The sequence below is a fragment of the Colletotrichum phormii genome (assembly GCF_030913505.1).
Source record: "Colletotrichum phormii strain CBS 102054 chromosome Unknown BDP81scaffold_23, whole genome shotgun sequence".
Classification (NCBI taxonomy): Eukaryota; Fungi; Ascomycota; class Sordariomycetes; order Glomerellales; family Glomerellaceae; genus Colletotrichum; species Colletotrichum phormii.
Window position 1 is genome coordinate 549,546 of NW_026851465.1, and position 19,219 is coordinate 568,764.

General features: G+C 48.9%; 5 protein-coding genes across 5 annotated transcripts; 2 read left to right on the forward strand and 3 right to left on the reverse strand.

Annotated features, from left to right (window-relative positions):
- Positions 1-2,759: 2,759 nt before the first annotated feature.
- On the reverse strand, positions 2,760-3,802 carry BDP81DRAFT_437325 (uncharacterized protein). The gene is made up of 2 exons (XM_060591210.1): positions 3,040-3,802; positions 2,760-2,942 (listed from the first exon to the last, which is right to left on the reverse strand). The coding sequence occupies exons 1-2, from the start codon at positions 3,658-3,660 to the stop codon at positions 2,796-2,798; spliced, it is 768 nt and encodes a 255-aa protein (XP_060440740.1). The 5' UTR covers positions 3,661-3,802; the 3' UTR covers positions 2,760-2,795.
- Positions 3,803-7,634: 3,832 nt separating this feature from the next.
- On the forward strand, positions 7,635-8,615 carry BDP81DRAFT_464475 (class II aldolase/adducin N-terminal; the record flags this gene model as incomplete). The annotated part of the gene is made up of 3 exons (XM_060594157.1): positions 7,635-7,683; positions 7,743-7,987; positions 8,058-8,615. 3 exons carry the CDS (start codon positions 7,635-7,637, stop codon positions 8,613-8,615), a joined length of 852 nt encoding a protein of 283 aa, XP_060440741.1.
- A 427-nt stretch (positions 8,616-9,042) lies between these two features.
- On the reverse strand, positions 9,043-10,169 carry BDP81DRAFT_329684 (Alpha/Beta hydrolase protein; the record flags this gene model as incomplete). The annotated part of the gene is made up of 3 exons (XM_060585338.1): positions 9,043-9,204; positions 9,262-9,845; positions 9,908-10,169. The coding sequence occupies 3 exons, from the start codon at positions 10,167-10,169 to the stop codon at positions 9,043-9,045; spliced, it is 1,008 nt and encodes a 335-aa protein (XP_060440742.1).
- A 728-nt stretch (positions 10,170-10,897) lies between these two features.
- On the reverse strand, positions 10,898-12,067 carry BDP81DRAFT_293343 (aromatic prenyltransferase; the record flags this gene model as incomplete). Its single annotated transcript, XM_060583084.1, has 1 exon — positions 10,898-12,067. A coding segment is annotated over one exon (1,170 nt), but the record flags the coding sequence as incomplete, so codon positions are not given.
- Positions 12,068-13,359: 1,292 nt separating this feature from the next.
- On the forward strand, positions 13,360-13,794 carry BDP81DRAFT_398375 (uncharacterized protein; the record flags this gene model as incomplete). Its single annotated transcript, XM_060588450.1, has 1 exon — positions 13,360-13,794. One exon carries the CDS (start codon positions 13,360-13,362, stop codon positions 13,792-13,794), a length of 435 nt encoding a protein of 144 aa, XP_060440744.1.
- Positions 13,795-19,219: the final 5,425 nt, after the last annotated feature.

Below are 19,219 nucleotides of genomic sequence, written 5' to 3' on the forward strand. Positions count from 1 at the left end.
AGAAACGGAGTTCAGATGGCGCTGTTCGTGCCTAGCTTACGGATTCTTCCCCGGTATCAGGCTAAAGTTTAACTTTCCTGATAGTTACCTAGGTGCACGGATGGTCATACAAGGTCGTTCTTCAAGGGCATCGAATCTATTGTACACATTAGGTACTTCTTCTATCATTGAGAGTCTCCTATGAGGCGGGCCATGAGTCCACACGATCTGATTAGCTACTTGAACGAATACCCGGCCATACCTACTACTATTGGTGTACAATAGCCGTCCCGTCTCATCACGGCCAGGGTGTCTCACACTACTCACTACTGCTTACCTTGGCAGCTTAGAAGCTACCAATGTGTAGCATCTAAAGCCACCCCTCCACTCTTTTTGCCACTCAGCGGCCCGCCTTACTCTGCAGGCTACCCTTTGGGACAGGCTGCTGCCGTCCCGTAAGGCTGACAGCCGCCACATCCGTTTCCTCCCGGTATCTTGTAGTGTCTGCGCCTATGGGATTGAGACTTAGGAGCTGGTTCCAACCAGGAACGGAAGACAACATTCAGCTACATCAGCTCTGTGCCGCAGTGATCCGAGTCTGGTTGGTTGTGCGGCAATCGGCATAGGCTTGGTGTTCCAAATAGGGTGCCGGGATCCAATTTAGGCTCTTGCGCTGTCAGAGCCGCCATAACCGGGAAGCACTAGTCGGTATTCTTGATTGGTTGATTAATCATTCGAACTAGTTATACAGTATAGTCAAACCCTATCAAGGTAGATACTAAGTCAACCTACCCACTTTTGGCCACCACATCAAAGTTAGTCTCAAACCATCACCACCAACTACACTCAATTAATTAACTACCTTCTAATGCCACTACAATATAGTCACTACCCTCACTAGGTAATTCAACCCTTACGAGTCGTCTGGGACTAACAAGATGGTCGCCAGAGTCCTCCTAAGCCCTCTTTATGTCCCTAATGTTCGTAAACTTAGTATTTAGGTGTTACGAGCTGGACAAGGCAACCAACTGTGGCACAAAGCAAAAGCTTCGATAATGATGACTCCGGCATCATTGTCCCTTGTTCTGCATTATATAGCTACGCGCCCACAGTGACAAGTTGCGGCGGGCGTAACATTAGGTTGGTTTAGATAGTCTTCTTTTTCCTTAGAGCTATGCGGTCAATTCGAGCCTGGAGAAGTCGGCTTTTATACTCTAATATGGCCAATAGGTATTCCTTCTCGCCAAAGCCCTTTTTTATCTTTCTAAATAGTATTCGTTAAGTATTGCTGTCTAGACTGAGCTCTATGAATAGCTTCAAGTGCTGGCTGAGTACCCCAGCCTTCCTAGGAGTCGTCTAATTAATAATAGACGTCGCTGATATCTTGTTAACGAGTTCCTCTGGCTTGCTAGTCACTGCCTGACCCTCTACGGTATTGTTTAATGGAGTAGCAGGGTTGGGGAGCATCAGTGGGTTCACAAGTGGTATGCCCATATTGCCTGGCCATAGACCACTTGCTTTCCAACCATTTCGTATGTTTAACGCCGTCAGACTAGTAATTCGAGCCTTATAGTAACAGTACAAGAAGTGCCGCTTTCTAACTATAGTAGAATTATCCAGGATTTCGTGGTTTCCGAGCTCCTTCTTATAGTGAGACTTAACTAGTCTAAAAACAGCCACATCCAGGGGCTAAAGGACATAAGAGGTATATAGAGGCAAGAAGAGCAAGTAGGCGTTCTTAATATAGCACTCCTACATATATTCAGTCGTCGTATAACTCCCATGCCCGTCTAGAATCAACAGTCGAGGCTCCTTTTGCCCTCCTGGCCTTCTAGAAGGAGGTGGCTCAGTCAGGGGCAGAAACACCTTTCTCAACCACTCAAGGGCAGTCTCGTCGGTAATCTATCTATTGTCCGTCGTTATGAACTCCTAACTATCATACAGGTTAAGTTAAAGGGGAAACCACTACTATTAGACTGACTTTCCCTGAAATATGACCAGTCGTTTAATAGATCTACCACTAGCAGAGATACACTCGATAATCGACACCCAGGCACGAGAACCAGGCTCTTTTTTCCGTACTGCTCTGGTCTCTACCATGCCCAAGACCAACCCATTAGCTCCCTTGCCCTCCAGGATACCAGTCTCGTCCATATTATACCTATTGGCTTGTTTAATACCCCTGATCTCTGGTATTAAGTATATCGAATAGTTAGAACTAGGGCCTAATCACCTCAGTAGTTGCTCCATTAAGACGTCTAGAATCGATAGTTCGACTTCTCTAGACCTTAACTGAGGGATTCCTTCGCAGGAAGGCATCAATCTATCGCTTACCAACAGGGTTAGGGTACAGCCTACTTACTCGAGGCCCAATTAACCGAGGTACCGTCTATAATAGCATTAAAGGCCCAATTAACTTCATTTTCGGTATATAAGACTATTATATACTAGTAAATAAGTATGCCAGAGAAGATTGTGTTTGGACGAAAATTGCAATTGTTGTGGTTGTTTGAATAATAGGGGTAGGATAGTAATGAGGTGGCTGGGAGGGATTTTTGGGGTGGCCAAAAGGGGGGGTGGCCAAAAGGGGGGGTGGCCAAAAGGGGGGGTGGCCAAAAGTGGGTAGGGTAGGTTGACTTACCCTCCCATTTCTCACACCCGTCGGGCAATGATGTCGAGACCAACTGGCCCCTTTCTCCGGGACCTTGCCCAAATAGATGAAATTATAAGGAATCATAATTCGTGTGCGTAACATGATTTGTGATTGTCAAATCTCATTACCTACTGCACGTTGTACCCCCGCGTCTGCCACTAGTCTACAGGCACATCTCGAGTAACCTCAGGAGTTCTCCTTTTGGCATCCTGCCAGCACAGTGCATCAGCAGGATGCTACCCAAAGCCGCGTTCGACCGCGCGCTGTCGTTTGCTACCAGGGCTGAGTTCAGGGCCCACAGATTTGGAACCTAGAATCGTTCGACTCGGTCAGCGAGATGTCTGCTTCTGCCTGTGTCTTGGCATCCACGGTGTTCGTGAGATCGCCCAACAGATGACAGCGCTTACCAGATCCTGCACCATCCTTCTGAGCCGAAGACAGATCTTCTCTCTGTCGCCGCCTTCCATCATCGGCTGTATGTCGGTCACCAGTGCTGTGCGTACCGATGCTCCTTCTGACGTTAGCATCGTCTCGGCGATCTTCAGCAGCTCTTCGTAAAACCCTCGCCTCTCCCAGACGCTCCACTCGCTTGCCCTGTGAAAAACGTCAGATACCACCCGAGGCAGCCTTCGGTTCCGGCTAAGTCTCTGTTCGTTGGCTAATGGCGACGACTCGCCGAGTTGCTCGCCGTAGTACGCCATCACCAGCTCGTCGAAGCTACCAAACCCCGTTGCCCTTGCCTGCTCCATGACACTTTCCAGACGCTCCTCCAGTGGTGCGCTCTTGTTTGGCATCGCGTGAGAGTCCTTCTCCCCAGTCGCAAGCCTTTTTTCAACCGCCTTGTTTGGCCCCGATGACACGCTTGATCCAGGTGTTTGTGGTACACCGCGCTGGCCCGGCTGATGCCGAGAAACCCCGTAAAAGACACCGTCAGACTGGGAACTTTTTGCGATTTGGTCAAATTCAAAATACATTTCATCGTCATTGACGGGCGAGAAAGTGACGCTGCTGGATGGGGCTGGCGTCATGATGTTGGCAGGAGCAGCATTCGTTGCCGCAATCTGCAAAGCCTCGGAAGACGTCGCGATATGGGCTGATAGGTGTCAGTCAGCATAACTATAACGGGGCACAAATGCTTCAATAGACAAGATGAACCACGATGGGGCGATAGGGGGGAATGGGGTGCGTGCCTGTGCGCCCATCATCTTGGGACTGTGCATCGGGCAACGGCGTCTTCTCCCGTGTCGTCTTCAACTTGTCCAACATCTGGGACTGCATGCACAAACATTTAAGCATAAAATCCTGTGACATGTCCCCAGACCACTCGCCGCCATCGATGTCTGTGGCCGGGGCCGCTAGATGCTCCGGGGACATCAAGCCGCCTCCGAAAAAGACTCCACCGCCGCAGTCCATGGCCGTGGAACGAGGCTCTTGGTTGATATTAAGTATGTCGAACTGCGCCAGAGTTGACTTCTCTGTTGTCGAGTACAGGTGTGATTGGTGTGAATTTACCGTAGGCATCATGGTAGAGGAAGCGTATGTTATTGTATCGCCTGTGACACCACTGTTGTTGGGTAATGGATCGGGTACTGGCACTGGATTCTGATCCCGCTGTGTTTCGTGATACTCGAGTCTATCCTGCAGCATCTTGATTCTTGCCTTCATGCGGTGGCCTGAATCATGTTAGTAAGTTTAGGGATGTGGAGCATAGTGCCAAAAACAAAACACGTCGGACATGTGCAACTAACGGTATATCCGCTGAGCAACTCTGTTTTGGAGTTTTTTCTTCTCCTTGCGATTTTCTATGCCCGTCCAATCGTCTTCCGGGGATAGTTTGCTCACGCCTGGCAAAGAGTATGGCCTTGGATTCATGGTTGAAGTCGTGTCCGTGCCCGTATCGTATTCCCTAGTCTGGGTCATGTTGTCCAGGTATATTATGTAATGCCGAAATAGGTAGATGGAGATAAGATCCAAGAAGAGTAACCATGCAAGTGAATAGGCTACAAGAGAAACAAAGTGTCTATCTGACAGTCGCTGAGCAACAGTTCTCGCAATCTTTCTACTGGATTGACGATGGAGTGAGGTGAGTAATATATGTACGCAGCCTTGCTTAGTGAATCGACCGCGCTTAGAGCAAGAAGGAGCAAGAAGCTTTATCTTGCTATCATCGAACGGTAGGAAGTTCGCTGCGGACGGCTTAGCGCCTAAGCATTTCAGAGGCACATACTGTTCCTACGGAACTTGCGAGGGCATGGTGGCCAAGTTCCCTCAAGGTGGTGCACTTAGCAAGAACAGTTGGGGGCGGGAAGAATCCCGCTTTGCAGGATGGACTAGGCTGCCGAGTTGTTACCGCACCACGAAATGGAGGTTCAGCGATCATTTGGAGGGGGGTTGGAGGGGGGGCCATACGCAGTAGGTACCGTTTGATACTTGCATGCTTTTCATGTTACTCGTATCGGGAAAGGAAATTGTTCTTTGCCTATTTCATCTGGATTACGATAGCTTCCACTCAGCCGAGCCCCGTCAGGTTCATCCGATGTAAGCAGTCTCATTACCTCGTCCCATTTCTTGTTCGATAGCTACTTCCAATCAGAGAGGAAGCCAAAGTTGCTCCCACCATTGCCTGAATCTATTGGCTGACTGCAGTTATACAGGTGGGAAATGTTGTGGCCAAACAGCCTTTCCTATGCACTGTCGACAGTGGAGTGTAACTCTGTTCTGGTCAGGAGTACATCGTAGGAATCCGGGAGCCACACACGTGCTCCAGAAGGCATATCAGCCCTTTCAATGACCGGAAACTAGCCAATCCGTCTTCCGTCTTTGCAAGGTTCCTTGCTTGCTGACCAGGATTCATTCTTTGCCATCCATGCCAAGAACAATCCTCTGACCGGTCACATAATTAGTTTCGTCTCCAGGGACATGATTTCTACCTATTCCTCTGTTGATCGCAGCCGAGCTTGAGTACGTTTCATATTGGTTACCGTTCGTGGGCGGGTCAAGGTCACCCCTGTTCCTGCATCAGTCGCATCGTCACTCCCATTCATCTATTAGACCACCCCCCTCCCCCTCCCCCCCTTATGGGATATCTCTGAATGCAGGAATGAGCAGATTGACTGGCTCCTTGCATCATCGTTGCCTAGCCTACCGGTACGCACCTATTGATTCCAGATTTATCCAGATGTTCTAGCCCTCTAGATCCTGGAAGCAGATATTAACAGCTCCGTGATGGTGTTTTGAAGTCCCTCCTGCCAGATTACTATGTTAGACTGTTACGAGCAGGTCAAGACAACCAACTGTGGCACAAAGCAAAAGCTTCGATAATGATGACTCCGGTCATCATTGTCCCTTGTTATATATATATAGCTACGCCATAACAGGACCATCTATATAGGCCGTAACATAGACCTAACCAGAAATCTAGTATAACAATATTCGAACTTAAATATCTAACTATAATTACGATGTAATTATGACTACTATATATACTATAACTACTAGTTAAACTACTTGAACTTATAGTTATATTGTTCTTAACTAGTTATAAGGTTTTATATAATTATAATGTTACGCCCGCCGCAACTTGTCACTGTGGGCGCGTAGCTATATAATGCAGAACAAGGGACAATGATGCCGGAGTCATCATTATCGAAGCTTTTGCTTTGTGCCACAGTTGGTTGCCTTGTCCTGCTCGTAACACCCAACCTCTATTTACGAGGCTATTAAACGACTTTTTAAAGGTATAAGAGGTATTGTATATTAAGTAGCCTTACTTAGGTCTAAGGTATAGCCAATTCCTTAAAGAAATATCTAAAGATAGGGATTATAAGTAGTTTAAATTAAATTGATGCTGTCGAAGTTAATATAGAAGCCAGTTTATCTTATCGGCACAGTTTTCTATCTCACTCGCTTATCATTCACGTTATCCTATATTTATGTATTTAACTATAATATTTTAAACTGTATTAAAATAAAGTAGTTAGTTTGTTTTATTAAAACAATTTACTACTTAATGAAAGGAAAGTAACTTAGTTATAGCTTTATAATAGTAAAAATTAGTTTGTTTAAAATACACTTAACTATATGAAATAACACTTTCATAATAGTAATGAAAAATATATAGCTAGTAGGTTTAACGATTAGAACCTAGATCTTGGGTATTTTAAGTAGTAGTTATTGATAATAGTTCTATAATAAAAATAGTATTCTTATAAAGATAGTTACTAGCTAAAGTAGTAGGTTGCTAGTAGTGATAAATAGTAGTAGTAGCTGTAGTGAGTAGGCTGTTAATTGAAGTACTGAAAGAGGTTTATTAATTTACCTGCTCCCCTAAATCCTCCCGGGTTGCTAGGGCTAGAATGCGGGATACATGCACTAACCGATTAGATGGATGATCTACTTATTGTCACGGGCTGGAGCCCGGTTGAGATCTCCGGCCTTGCCGGAGCCGCACGTACACCCCTCTGCTGGGAAGCTGTCCGACCGCGACCTGTAATAACCGATTATTACATTGGATTATTACATTCGGGTATGCTGCAGGCCGGAGCCACTATTCTGCCGCAGTATACCGCCGAGTACGGGCATACCATGCCGTAGCTATACGCGAACCCCTGTAATTCCTCCTTTTCCTCCTCAGCTTAGAATAGTTAATCGACGGCACCTCTACGTTGAACAAGCCTAGGGGCCAGCCCCTTACACTTATTACTGTCTGGTTCACTGTTAATGACGTATTATTGAAAAGCCCGATTATAACCCCACATTGTCAACCTTAACCACACTACTTACCACAGCCGTCCATTCCCTTACGGAACCCCTCTAATCTTCAGCATAATAAATAACGCTCTTCCTCTATATATAATGCGCGCTCAAGAATGACCATATCAAACCTAGTTTCTCTTCAGTACAACATCGCACAGTCCGAAATTTAGTTTCTTGAGCTGTTCGCAGGATGCCGCAAGACTCAGTCATGACGGCAAAAGCGGCAGATGTCGTGGCCGACGACGAAATGGCGTGCCAGCTCGACAAGATGTGTATTGGCCCAAACCCATTAACTGGTGAGACACTCTCGTACGACATGTCTTTCGTGGCTGACTAGGCTTGAATCTGCCTCCAGGTATTCCCGAGTTTACCTCATTTCACGAAGAAAGGAAGCATATCCTCTTGCATATGGCCGCAGTCTTTAGAAACTGGGCTCGCATCGGCTTTACCGAAGGTATCTCAGGCCACATCAGCGTCCGCGACCCTGAGCATGAGAACTGCATCTGGATGAACCCTATCGGTAAACACTTTGGCCTCATGAACGCAAGTGATATGGTCTGCTTGGAGATTACTACCGGCCGTGTTGTTGGGGGGAACCGCGTGAGATCTACCCATCCTTCTTTCATGTCTTCGATAATCTGTGCCTAACGCCACTGATTGTGGGTTCCAGAACCGTCCCGTCAACGCCCCCGGGTTCCTCATCCACTCGGAGATACACAAGGCCCGGCATGATGTGCATTCAATCTGCCATGCGCACACCATGGCAGGTCGCGCGTGGACAGTATTTGGAAAACCACTGGAGATGATCACACAGGATGTGTGCGACCTTTACGGGGTCATTGCTACCATGAATGAGTACAGTGGCATCGTCACTGCGGAGGAGGAGGGACAGGAGATTGCGCGCTGGCTTGGGCCAAGGGGCAAGGCCGCTCTGCTCCTCAACCACGGGCTACTCACGGTTGGTTCCACAGTGGACGAGGCGTCATTCTTGTTCGGACTGCTCGATCGCAGCTGCGACATCCAACTGCGGGTGGAGGCAGCCAGGTGTGGTAATCCAACGTTGCAGAAAAACATCATTCCCGACGAGCTTGCTCGCCTCAACTTCTCAATGGCAGGCGAGAAGAATTGGTTGTATATAGAGGCCCAGCCGGACATTGAGTATGAGATTGAGATGGCAGGAGACGCCATTGGGCAGGGCATCGATGATATGAATGTAGATTTCCTGTAGTTTGTAAACTCGGTCGTCCAAGTAGAATCCTTTTTATCCTCACAACAGAAGTTCTAGGTGCGCAAGATGTTGGTTGTAGTGACAGACAGAGGCCCGCGTTTCATGAATCGCCGCGCGGTGTTTTTGTGAAACTCCTGCTTCAACCAGGAACGAATACGTCGTTTGAATGGAACATGCAAAAAATACAGTGCTTGTCTGGTTATTCCATTTTTCCATTTTCTTCTTTTCTTTCTTGGGATGTAAAAATTTTATCTCTTAGGATTAAAGAAGCCGCGAAACAGAAACAGTTCATGGTGAAAGCAGCAATCTGCTCTGAAGATTGTGGATCAGATTTATGTGAGAGAAGTCCTTGGTAGCCGGTTGTACACAATTGATCTACTGAAATTACACTTTCCTGAATATCATCGTCACAGCACACATACCTCTATTAGTTCTTCTGGAGCGCAGTGCTAATCTCTCCTGACTGCTGTTTTCCTACAGAGAAATCATGGCAACACGCCTGGGCGTTACCCTTGATCTCAGGCTCCAGAACACGAAGGCTGTCAAGGATTTCTAGCCCCTCATTGAGTTGCTTCGTGATTTGAGTGATCTATGAAATGGTCAGCGTACAGAAGAGGGCATAAATATTGGCCGTGGTTGGGCTTACGTTGGGAAATTGAAATATGTTGTAATGGTGCGCGTCCGCTTCGATGACAGCTTTGATAAATTCGAGGTGGTGACCCTCCCAACCCAGCAGAGGCTCATCACGGAGCAAATCCACCTGATATGGATCGTTCGCGCTCCCCTGCGCTGGCACATGTTGCACGCACTTGATTAGAACGGCAGGTGGAGGGGAAATAGGCTGACGCGACAGCATATGTATCCCGTCAAATGTTCGCGTCTCCATAGTCCGCCATTGACCACGAGCGGGTTTGTAAATGACCTCGTTGCTGCGTAGATGAAATTTCTCGTCGGCAACGGTCACATATACGCTTTTGCCTCCACATGTAGGCCTGTCCCAAGGGAGAAGCTTCCATGTGTCTAGGAGGCCTTGGCAGTTATCGAAGGACCTTTGTACGAGCTCTGGGACCTTACCAAGGTCGGGCTTTGACGTGGGGACTGCCAGCTCGGACCAAGGGGTGTGATGTGGGGAATCGACAAGTAATAGTCCGGCAACTGAAACTTTTGACCGAGGGCGTTTAGCGAGTATCTGAGATATCGTGAGCGCAAGAAGACCCCCGAGAGACCACCCTATAACGTAATGTAAGATGATGATTTTCCTTGAAACTGCATGAACGGGCCCTTTCACGCACCTCCTAGCAAGATGGGGCCACTGAGACCAGCCATGAGCATCAGGCCGATGTAATGGCGCGCCATCTCCACCATGCCCCCCGGCCAAACTTCCCCCGTATGGTAGTGGGGGTTATGGATGGCCCAAACATCACGGTGTAAGCTGTCAAGAAGGAAGTAGGTAAAGGATGTGCCGCCTCCATCATGGATTAGCACGAGTGGGAGTCGACGCTCTCTCTGGTTCGGAGATGTGAACTGCACCTGAAGAGGGTTTTGTTCGTGCATTTCGGAAAGCTGCCGAGTTTGATTAAAACCTGCGGACAAAGGTGGGAAAAGGTGGGTAAGTTAGTCTTTTTTCATTTATAAACACCTATAGGAACTTCTGCTGCATTCGCTAAGTCCGAGGGTTGGCTTACTGTCCGTATCACCTCATCTGAATGAAGGCGGTGTTGGATGGGTCTTGGTCTTTCTACACTACCTCTAATGGGACAGAAATCTGCTATGACAACAGACTATGCAGGTATACGTGAGAGCTGACAAATACGACACGCCTCGATCGAGTGATTGCCACAGGGCTCCTTTCGCGTACTGCGCATACGTGGTCTTGCGTTACTGTAGACAAGATAGTAAGTCTGACCCAACGCAGGCCATTCCATAACGATTATCCGTTCGCCTGGGAGCCTGGACATTGTTAGAGGTTTGGAACCAGCGGTCTTGATCTCAACTTTTTACGTTCCTAACAAGGCTTTCCTCCATTGTCCTTTGAAAACCAGGTTCAGCTATTTAGTGTTATCTAAATGGTGCGTCACGTGGATTGATAATGGACTTTTCTACTCATCCGGAACATAACATGGCTTTGACCTCGCACCTTTGATGATAGTCTTATGTGAGGTTCCAACAAGATTTGATAATGGCACAGATTCGATGCACCACATTTACCAGAATACGTGACATAAGTGGAAAATACAAAAGGAAACAAGCAAACTTGGTACGGTTTACATTTGTGTCCGCGCTCAAAACCGTGACGGATGATAGCACTGTGGGCTTAGATAGGACGTGATGACAAGTTTGTCCTTTTTGTAGGCGCAGGAGATATAAGTTTGCACTCCGCGGGAGTTACCACCACTCTCTCTCGTCGTTAGTGTATCAAGCGTCTTGAGATATTGCTGCACATAAGCGCTCCGGTCCTGACTCTTCAAGTACTGAACCAAGCCGTGGGCAGTAACACCGTCGCTGGGAGCGTAATGCCTCACGGGAATGTATACCTTGACATCGGGAAGTACAGCCATTGATGCAACATCAAAATAGAAGAGCACTCCCGCCGTCTCGTGTGAGTTGGGAGAGAGCTCCTTGTCAGCAGGGGCGTCGTCAGATAGACCCAGCACGAGCTTCCAAAGTTGATGAAGCTGCTTCTCAGCCTCCTCGATGCCCCTGCGCTGTCCGCCAATGGACATGGCGCGTCGCACGAGGTCAAAGGTAGTAATGCGTGAGCGGGCGTATATTTTTAACCGGGACTCAGAGGGGATGATGCAGTCAATGCCCAACATGAATGGATTGATAGTGCGGCCGTGAACGTCGTTGCGGAAAAAGCTGTGTAATCTATTTGTAGCGGCGGGATTGCAACAGCCAGCGGATGCGATTGCTCTAAATATTTGGTCGACAGATTTGTACCCGGGAGCTTCGACCGGAATGAAGTAGGCCTTGACGCCCACGGGACCATGAGAGATCTCAAAAGCCATAAAAAGTGTGGACTGGCTGACGACCTTGGCCTTGGAAGCCGGAGTCCCAGGGCCTAGAAGAGTGTGCTTGAAATGGTCAAACCACTCCAGGTCGAGGCCCCGGAGGCCGTTGCTGTAGAGCTGGGCGAGAAAGTCGCAAGTAGCAATTTGATTGAGAGGATCTGGAGACGCCCCTGCGTAGTGACCAATGGACTCGATGCTGTAGCGAACCTCAGGGGCCTCGTCCCCGAAACCCCATTTCCACGAGTACTCAACAGGAGTGTGGTCGTCGGTCATAAAACTCTTCCATTCCGCCTTGGTACCAGAAGGCCTGGGGCCCAATCGGGGCGTCACCAAGTGATAGAAGAAGCGCAGAGCTTCCAGTTGGTCGGCGATGGAATAGCCAGCGGCGGAGAGCAGGGTCTGCAGGTTGCTACCTACGCTCTGCCACCACCAGTCGCTGTCTGGAGATCTCGTAGGCGGCCACTTGGTCAAGGAAGCCAGAACGGAGTTGAAGGAGAGCTCCAAAGGAATTTGGGGCGGTGGTATAACATGCTGCCTAGCTTGATTGGCGGTCAAAACCATGGTCGTAGAGGGAAAAGGTGAAATAAGAGTTAAACACGTTGCAAATCTGATGAATGAATGAGCTGAAGGATGGTTGTCAAACAGACGTAAGTCAATAGAGTAGCTGATAATTCTTGGAGTTGTTTCTCTTCCTAAATACTAAGGAAAAAATGACTGGTTATTTCAAACCATGGGCAGCTACATAAAGCTCACTTTCTATTCTATGGGCTATTCTGACTACTGACCGTTGTGTGTTAGTATCTGCTCAGACACACATCAGATCATTGTTGCGCCGCAGATGGATTCTAATCTCTGGTCACGAGGCTTATGGCTCTCGGACAGTAATTCAGACACTAATAATGCTAACAGCATAGAACTTGCCTAAAGGAGGTAAGAGGATTCTCTTATAATACATGCCCTTGTCAGCTGATTACTTGATCTCTAGGTACGAGAAACATGAATATATAGCAAACTTTACAATTACTGAATATTACTAACCATACCTATATAAAAGCTAAGGCTGTTGGACGTCGCGACGAGTGGTTTGTTTGCCACGCCGCAACTATACGTCTTGGCCTCATAGACTGACCGTGATCGCAGCATGGGCCCTTCGTAGTAAGGCGAGCCTGCCTATGACCGAAAGTAGTCCAAAAGACAAGCATCACAGCGGTCGGAGTGTCATGCTCCAAAGTTACCGTCAGCGGGGAGGCCCTCAGGGACATCAGCAGCACCTGGATCCGTGGCTGCCGCGAAGGCAACGGCGACGTTGTTGCATAATCTGCCGCTCTCTAAGAGGCCTGTCAGGTTATAGGCGTATCTGACCAGCTCGCTGAACATAGCGACGCGAATCCGCAAGCCCCCTTCGGTCTCGTAAGTGTCTTGGCTGCAGCTCGAGACCACAGCTGCGCAATAGGACGCTAGAGAGGACGAGCAGGCCGGATCACGGATCGACTGCAGCTTTGCGAGTGGGTAGTACAGACTCGGCCTTAGGTCCGCCACAGCGTCTTTGCAGGTCGTTTCAGCCGTGAGGGCCGTAATGCACTCCGAGCCAGTGCCTCCCGGTACGGCCCCGACATCGAGAAAGGTACCCACTCGCCCCTCTTAACAGTTGTTCTTGTCAACCACAATCACATTCGCAATCATATGCTACCAATTTCAACTCATTACCGTCCACTATAAGCAGGCCACCAAGAATGGAACCCTCATCCGAAAGACTCGACTTTGTCTTCTCAAGTGGGATCGGCCAGCCTTCTAGAGTGGTGACCAATCGAGTCGAGTCGCGTTGCTTCACTGCCGTCCGGCTCAATAGCCATGCCGAGTCGCTGCGACAGTTTGAACAGGTCTTTACTGACCCCGAAATCCGCCATTTTGTAAAGACCATTCGCTACGATGTCCTTCTTCCGAGCCTTAGCGACAAGAGGCTGCAGAACAAGTTCCAGTCTACCCGTGAGGCAGCCGCCAATACTGCAGCGCTCACGCAAGCTATGCTCGCCCTCTTCACCAGCCTCAGCTCGTGGCAGAAGAGGGATCCACAGAACGACGAAGGAATACGTCTCTTTTTGACAGCTACATCGCCCTCGGGAGATATTGAGTCAGTCACGCAGCAGAAGCGTGACCATCAAGAGTGACCGGAATCTCTACCGATACTTTGATATCGACACCGCATTGTTGCCTTCTGGACGTCTTCCTGCTGTCGCGTGTGTCTCTTCGCTGAGCCTCGTAAAGATAGACCAGAGCACTGGCCGAGCGACCGGTCGCAATATCCACTCAGCGGCTGTTCATGTTATGGCGACCGCCCTGCCATCACTCCAACATGCCACATGTGTTGGTCTCCCTATCACAGGGAAGTTGGTTCGAACCGTAGGGTCCTGTGGTTGACGAAGTATCAATATCTCTGTATTGATTGATTCTGCGTAAGGAGTAGAAGGGAGATTCCAACCGGAGGTTGGGTGGGTAGTCGAGGTCTAAGTGTAACTACCCCCTCGAGGTGGCCCATGCTCTGCCCCTACTCGCGGCCGAATTGGACTTCCAATCCGACACGTGCATCTACGAGGCGGCCATACCGGCAGCGGCGGCGGCGGCTGAGCTCAGCGCAAAAGTGCCGGCGCCTAACTCGCTCACGTCGTGGAAGCCGGATATCCTGAGCCTGAGGGGAGAACAAGTCGCCCGGCTATGGTCCGAGCCGCTGGACGCCGTGGAGCTCGCGGTGAAGGTTACTGAGCTTGTCGCTCATCGCCAGCCCGTCGAAGAGCTTCTTGTAGCATTGGGCCCACGGCTTACACCCCAATCAGTCAGAAAGTTGTTGGACGTTTTGCCTCCGGCCTTAAATATCACGACGGCCATATCCGAAGTGGGGGAAGATCCTACAGCAGACGATCTTCCGGACGACCTAGGCGCCCAGGTTCGCAGAGTAGCCTTGGCCGACGTAGTGGATCCAGTTTTGGCTACATCGCGGGGCTCTGCATGTTCCACGGATCTATCCCAACCGCGACCTGAACAATCATTGGAATGCGGGGTCCGCGCCTACGAGTTCTGCCCTTGAGAAACGGGCTCTGCCTCGAGAACTAGCCCTGGTGGTGCGTGCTATCCCATCGAGTGCTGACTGACGCCATTTTTGCCAAGCCCCAAAACCCCCACTATTTACACTTTATTACCCCGCATTTAAAGGGGTACATTGACGATACAACATTTACCACTATGCTCTTTTACCTGTTATCACTAACGTACTTGATAAGCGAGCTGCCCAGACAAGCGAGCTGCCCACCCAACCGCGTTCATCCTTCCTCCTCACTTCTAATGCGTATCACGCCACAAATAATCATGTCGTCACAAAGCAAAGAGGCCCAATTGAACTTAGCAGTCAAGGCTATCCAAAAAAACCCTAAACTCAGCATTCGAGCCGCAGCAAGAATCTATTCAGTCCCCCCTAGGACCCTAGGCACCCGATTAAAAGGGACACCTACACGACAAGATACTATACCTAACTCACGCAAATTGACGGAGCTTAAAGAGGAGAAGCTAGTTAAGTATATCCTCGACCTGGATTCCCGATCGTTTCCTCCCCGGATCAGCGGTGTGGAAGAAATGGCCAATCGATTACTCGCCGACCGCGATGCGCCCCCAGTTGGGAAGCGCTAGGCTTCAAACTTCGTTAAACGACAACCACAGCTCCGGACGCGCTTTTTTCGCAAGTACGACTATAAGAGGGCCCAATGCGAAGATCCTGACGCGATAAACGCGTGGTTTCGGCTTATAGTAAACATAATCGCGAAATACGGCATTATAGACTCCGATATCTATAACTTCGACGAGACTAGGTTTATGATGGGCCAGATTGCATCCGGGATGGTCGTCACGAGTGCCGAAAGGCGTTCAAATACAAAAATGATGCAGCCTGGCAATCGTGAATGGATTATAGTCATTCAGGCCATTAGTTCGTTAGGCTACAGCGTTCCGCCGTACATCATCGTTGTAGGCCAATATCACCTCTCTACCTGGTATATAGAAACAGATCTCCTACGCGACTGGGTTATCGCAACGTCTGAAAACGGATGGACAACAAATGAAAGAGGCCTAGACTGGCTCCAGCACTTTGATCGGCATATAAAACTGCGTGTAACTAGCAGTTATTGCCTCCTCGTCGTCGATGGGTACGAAAGTCACTACTCTGCGGACTTTGAGATATATTGCAAGGAAAACAATATCGTTACACTCTATATGCCGGCCTATTCGTCTCATCTACTTCAGCCCTTAGACGTTGGGTGTTTTGGGCCACTAAAGACGGCTTATGGTCGACAAATTGAGGATAAGATGCGCCGGGGTAATACCCATATTACGAAGGAGGACTTCTTCCCTGCATTTCACAACGCTTTCACGCAAGCCCTAACGGTAAAAAACATCCAGGGAGGCTTCAGAGGGGCCGTGCTTGTTCCTTTAAGTGCCGAAAGTGTGCTTTCGAAGCTTGATATCAAGTTACACACTCCAACACCCCCAGGGTCCCTACCAACAACACCCCCCGCGTGGACTTCTCAGACGCCAAATAACCCAACAGAGGCCTCTTCTCAGTCCGAACTCATCAAAAGGAGGATCTCCCGCCATCAGAATAGCTCCCCAACTTCAATTATTGAAGCTGTAGAGCATTTATCAAAGGGAGCGCGGGGATTTATGCACCAGATTGCCTTATTAAGGTCGGAGGTCCAGATCCTCCGGGAGGAAAATAACCTACTTAGCCGACGCAGGAGGGCTAAGAAAACACGTCTCAGACAAGGAGGAAGTCTTACTGTAGCTGAGGCAGAGGACATTCAGTCGCAGAGAGAGGCTACGGCCCAGATTGAGGAGGAAACGCACCAGAGTAGTGGTCGTCGGCCGAGGACAGAAACAGGTTAACGGCGATGTAGCGTCTGCGGAAACACTGGCCACAATGCGCGAACATGTCAGTTTAATGAAGAAATATCTGAGGAATAGGATTCAGAGTAGTCTCAATTGATTTTATGTTTTTAGTGTTGCTCCTTAGTTAGATTTATAATGTGATCATGGTTAGGTGGGCAGCTCGCTTGTCTGGGCAGCTCGCTTATCAAGTACGTTACTATTACTAGCATTTCAATTGATGCTGCAATGTCTTCTAGTGATTCTGATACCTCTATTGCTTCCAATACCTCTATTGCTTCTAAAACTTCTGTTACTCCTGTACTCAGCACTATAGTAGTTGAGGTCTACCCAGAAGACCTAGCTGCTGCTTGTAATACAGCTTGTAAGCCAGACGGCTGTGACGAAGCCACAGTCCGGCCCTGTGAACCTCCGACTACCGAGCATGGCCCTCCGGGCTCCTTCCGGCCCTTTGAAGTACCAGCCCGGGCCCAAGAGGTCCGGGGGCTGCCGGCAAGTGTTTGGCCCAGACGTCCGCAAGGACCTTCCAGTCCCTAGGGCAATCGATGAATACAACCACAAGATGAATGGGGTTGATGTGAGTGACCAGATGAGGTCTTATTATCAATACGGTCACCCTATTCGGCGAGGGGGCTGGCAGTCCCTAGCCTGGAATTTCCTGCTGGAAGTAGTAGTTGTGAATAGCTTCTTATTACAGCTCTGGGGTAGCCCTAGGTGGCAGAAGGTGGAATCCAACTATCAATGGCGGCAGTTACTAGCAGCCCAGCTTATTCAACGGTTTGGACCATTAGCAGGCGGGCGTAGACTATCACGACCTAGACGTACAGACATGAGGAATATCTCTATTCCATGGGAACAGCATACAAAAGGGTCACGGAAGGTTAATTCGCCTTGCTCTTATTGTAGTAATCTGAGGGCAATAAGAAACCGCCAGCCTCTGGGCGAGATATCTGGGAATACCCTCACGCGGCGTAAATATACGAGGAAGGGCTGCTTAGACTGTAACGTACCTTTATGTACCCAGGGGAATTGTTGGTACCTCTGGCATACGCAGAATATGTAGGCAATAGAGGTACTGTAACCCTATTGGTTAACTCTATAGATTTCCAACCCCTAATTGGCTCTACCCCGCCCTTGGCAAAAATGGCGTCAGTCAGCACTCGATGGGATAGTTAGCCTTACGGTAATTATATAAACGATATAAAATAATAAAGATCCGTTAGATTAATAGTAACGACAACCTCGTCGACGCCTTCACTAAAGCAAACCCCAACTAAGGGTTAGAAAGCTTCATCGATAAGGGAAAGGCTACGGTACAAATAGAGGGATAGGTTATATGGAAAGGACCCCGGAAGGAAGAGAAAGGGGCGTATTAGACAGTATTATGTTTCCACGTATTTATACAACTTCGCAGCGTTCAAATTATACGTCTAACCATACCAGTTAGATATAAAAGAGAGAGATAATTAGTGTCGGATTAGAAGTTTAATTCGACCGCGGATAAGGGCAAGAGTATGGGCCACCTCGGGGTGGTATCCCATCGAGTGCCAATTGGCAACAGGTACATGCCCTTGAGGGGAACTGACCACTCAGGAGACAGCCAAGACTTCTTCTAGCCAACCAAAAAGCCTAGATTATGGATACTTCTGTTGTCTATATACTCTGACTATGAAAGAGGTACCAGCAATCATCCGAGTTACAAAGCGCTACTCCACACTGCAGGCACCCTGACCTCGTCTTTTTTCTGTGGGATCGTGAGTGTTGTTGAACAGGGCCTCGTACTGCGGCTTCATTGGTCCACTGTACCCACGATTCAACCAGCCTCAAAGGCACATACTGCTGAAAAAGCTCTAAAGGGGTAGTAGATAGACCCCGTACTGTTGCGGCGCGGTAGGGCACGTCGAGGGGGTTGAATTGGCCCGGTGTGCCCCTTTCTAGCGGAGGCGATTCGTGTGGGCGTACAGTTGCGTTATCACACCTCTCGGGCCTACATTGAGCTGTACAGGCGCTATCAAGGTCTTCGGGAAGTACTGCGACGGTGATATGTGAAAGCGCTGACGAATCAGACGCATCAGAGTCGCTTGAGGACATCGCGACAGTTGCCCATCTGTAGAAATGTTAGTTGTGGTGGTGAACGCAGCTGGGAAAATATAGGGGTTGATGACGTACCGTCATGTATTCCCGCGGTGAGGGGGCAAAACTGGGTCAAAACTGGGCATAATGTACCTGTTGCCAATTGGCACTCGATGGGATAATTAGACCGCGACTACCCAACTAACCTACGGTTGGAATCTCCCTTTTACATATTACGCAGAATCAATCAATACAGAGATATTGATACATCGTCACCCCCAGGACCCTACGGTTCGAACCAACTTCCCTGTGATAGGGATACCAACAGTAACCTTTACCCAACCGTCGTCGTCGTCCGCACTGGCATTCGGAGCATCGCCCGTGAGCTGTAACGAGTCGGCTCGACTACCCGCCTTGACATGTTGGCGAAAGACTTTGTTCCCATCCCAGAACCCGCATTTTAGCATTTCCGAGATGGAGTTGCGTTGCAAATGACAGATTGCGAACTCATCGGGCAGCCCTTTTGCAGCAATCGCGCAGCTTTCTTCGTATTTGTTGCCTTCCCAGTCAGTGCTGCCGGTAGAAAAGAAACAG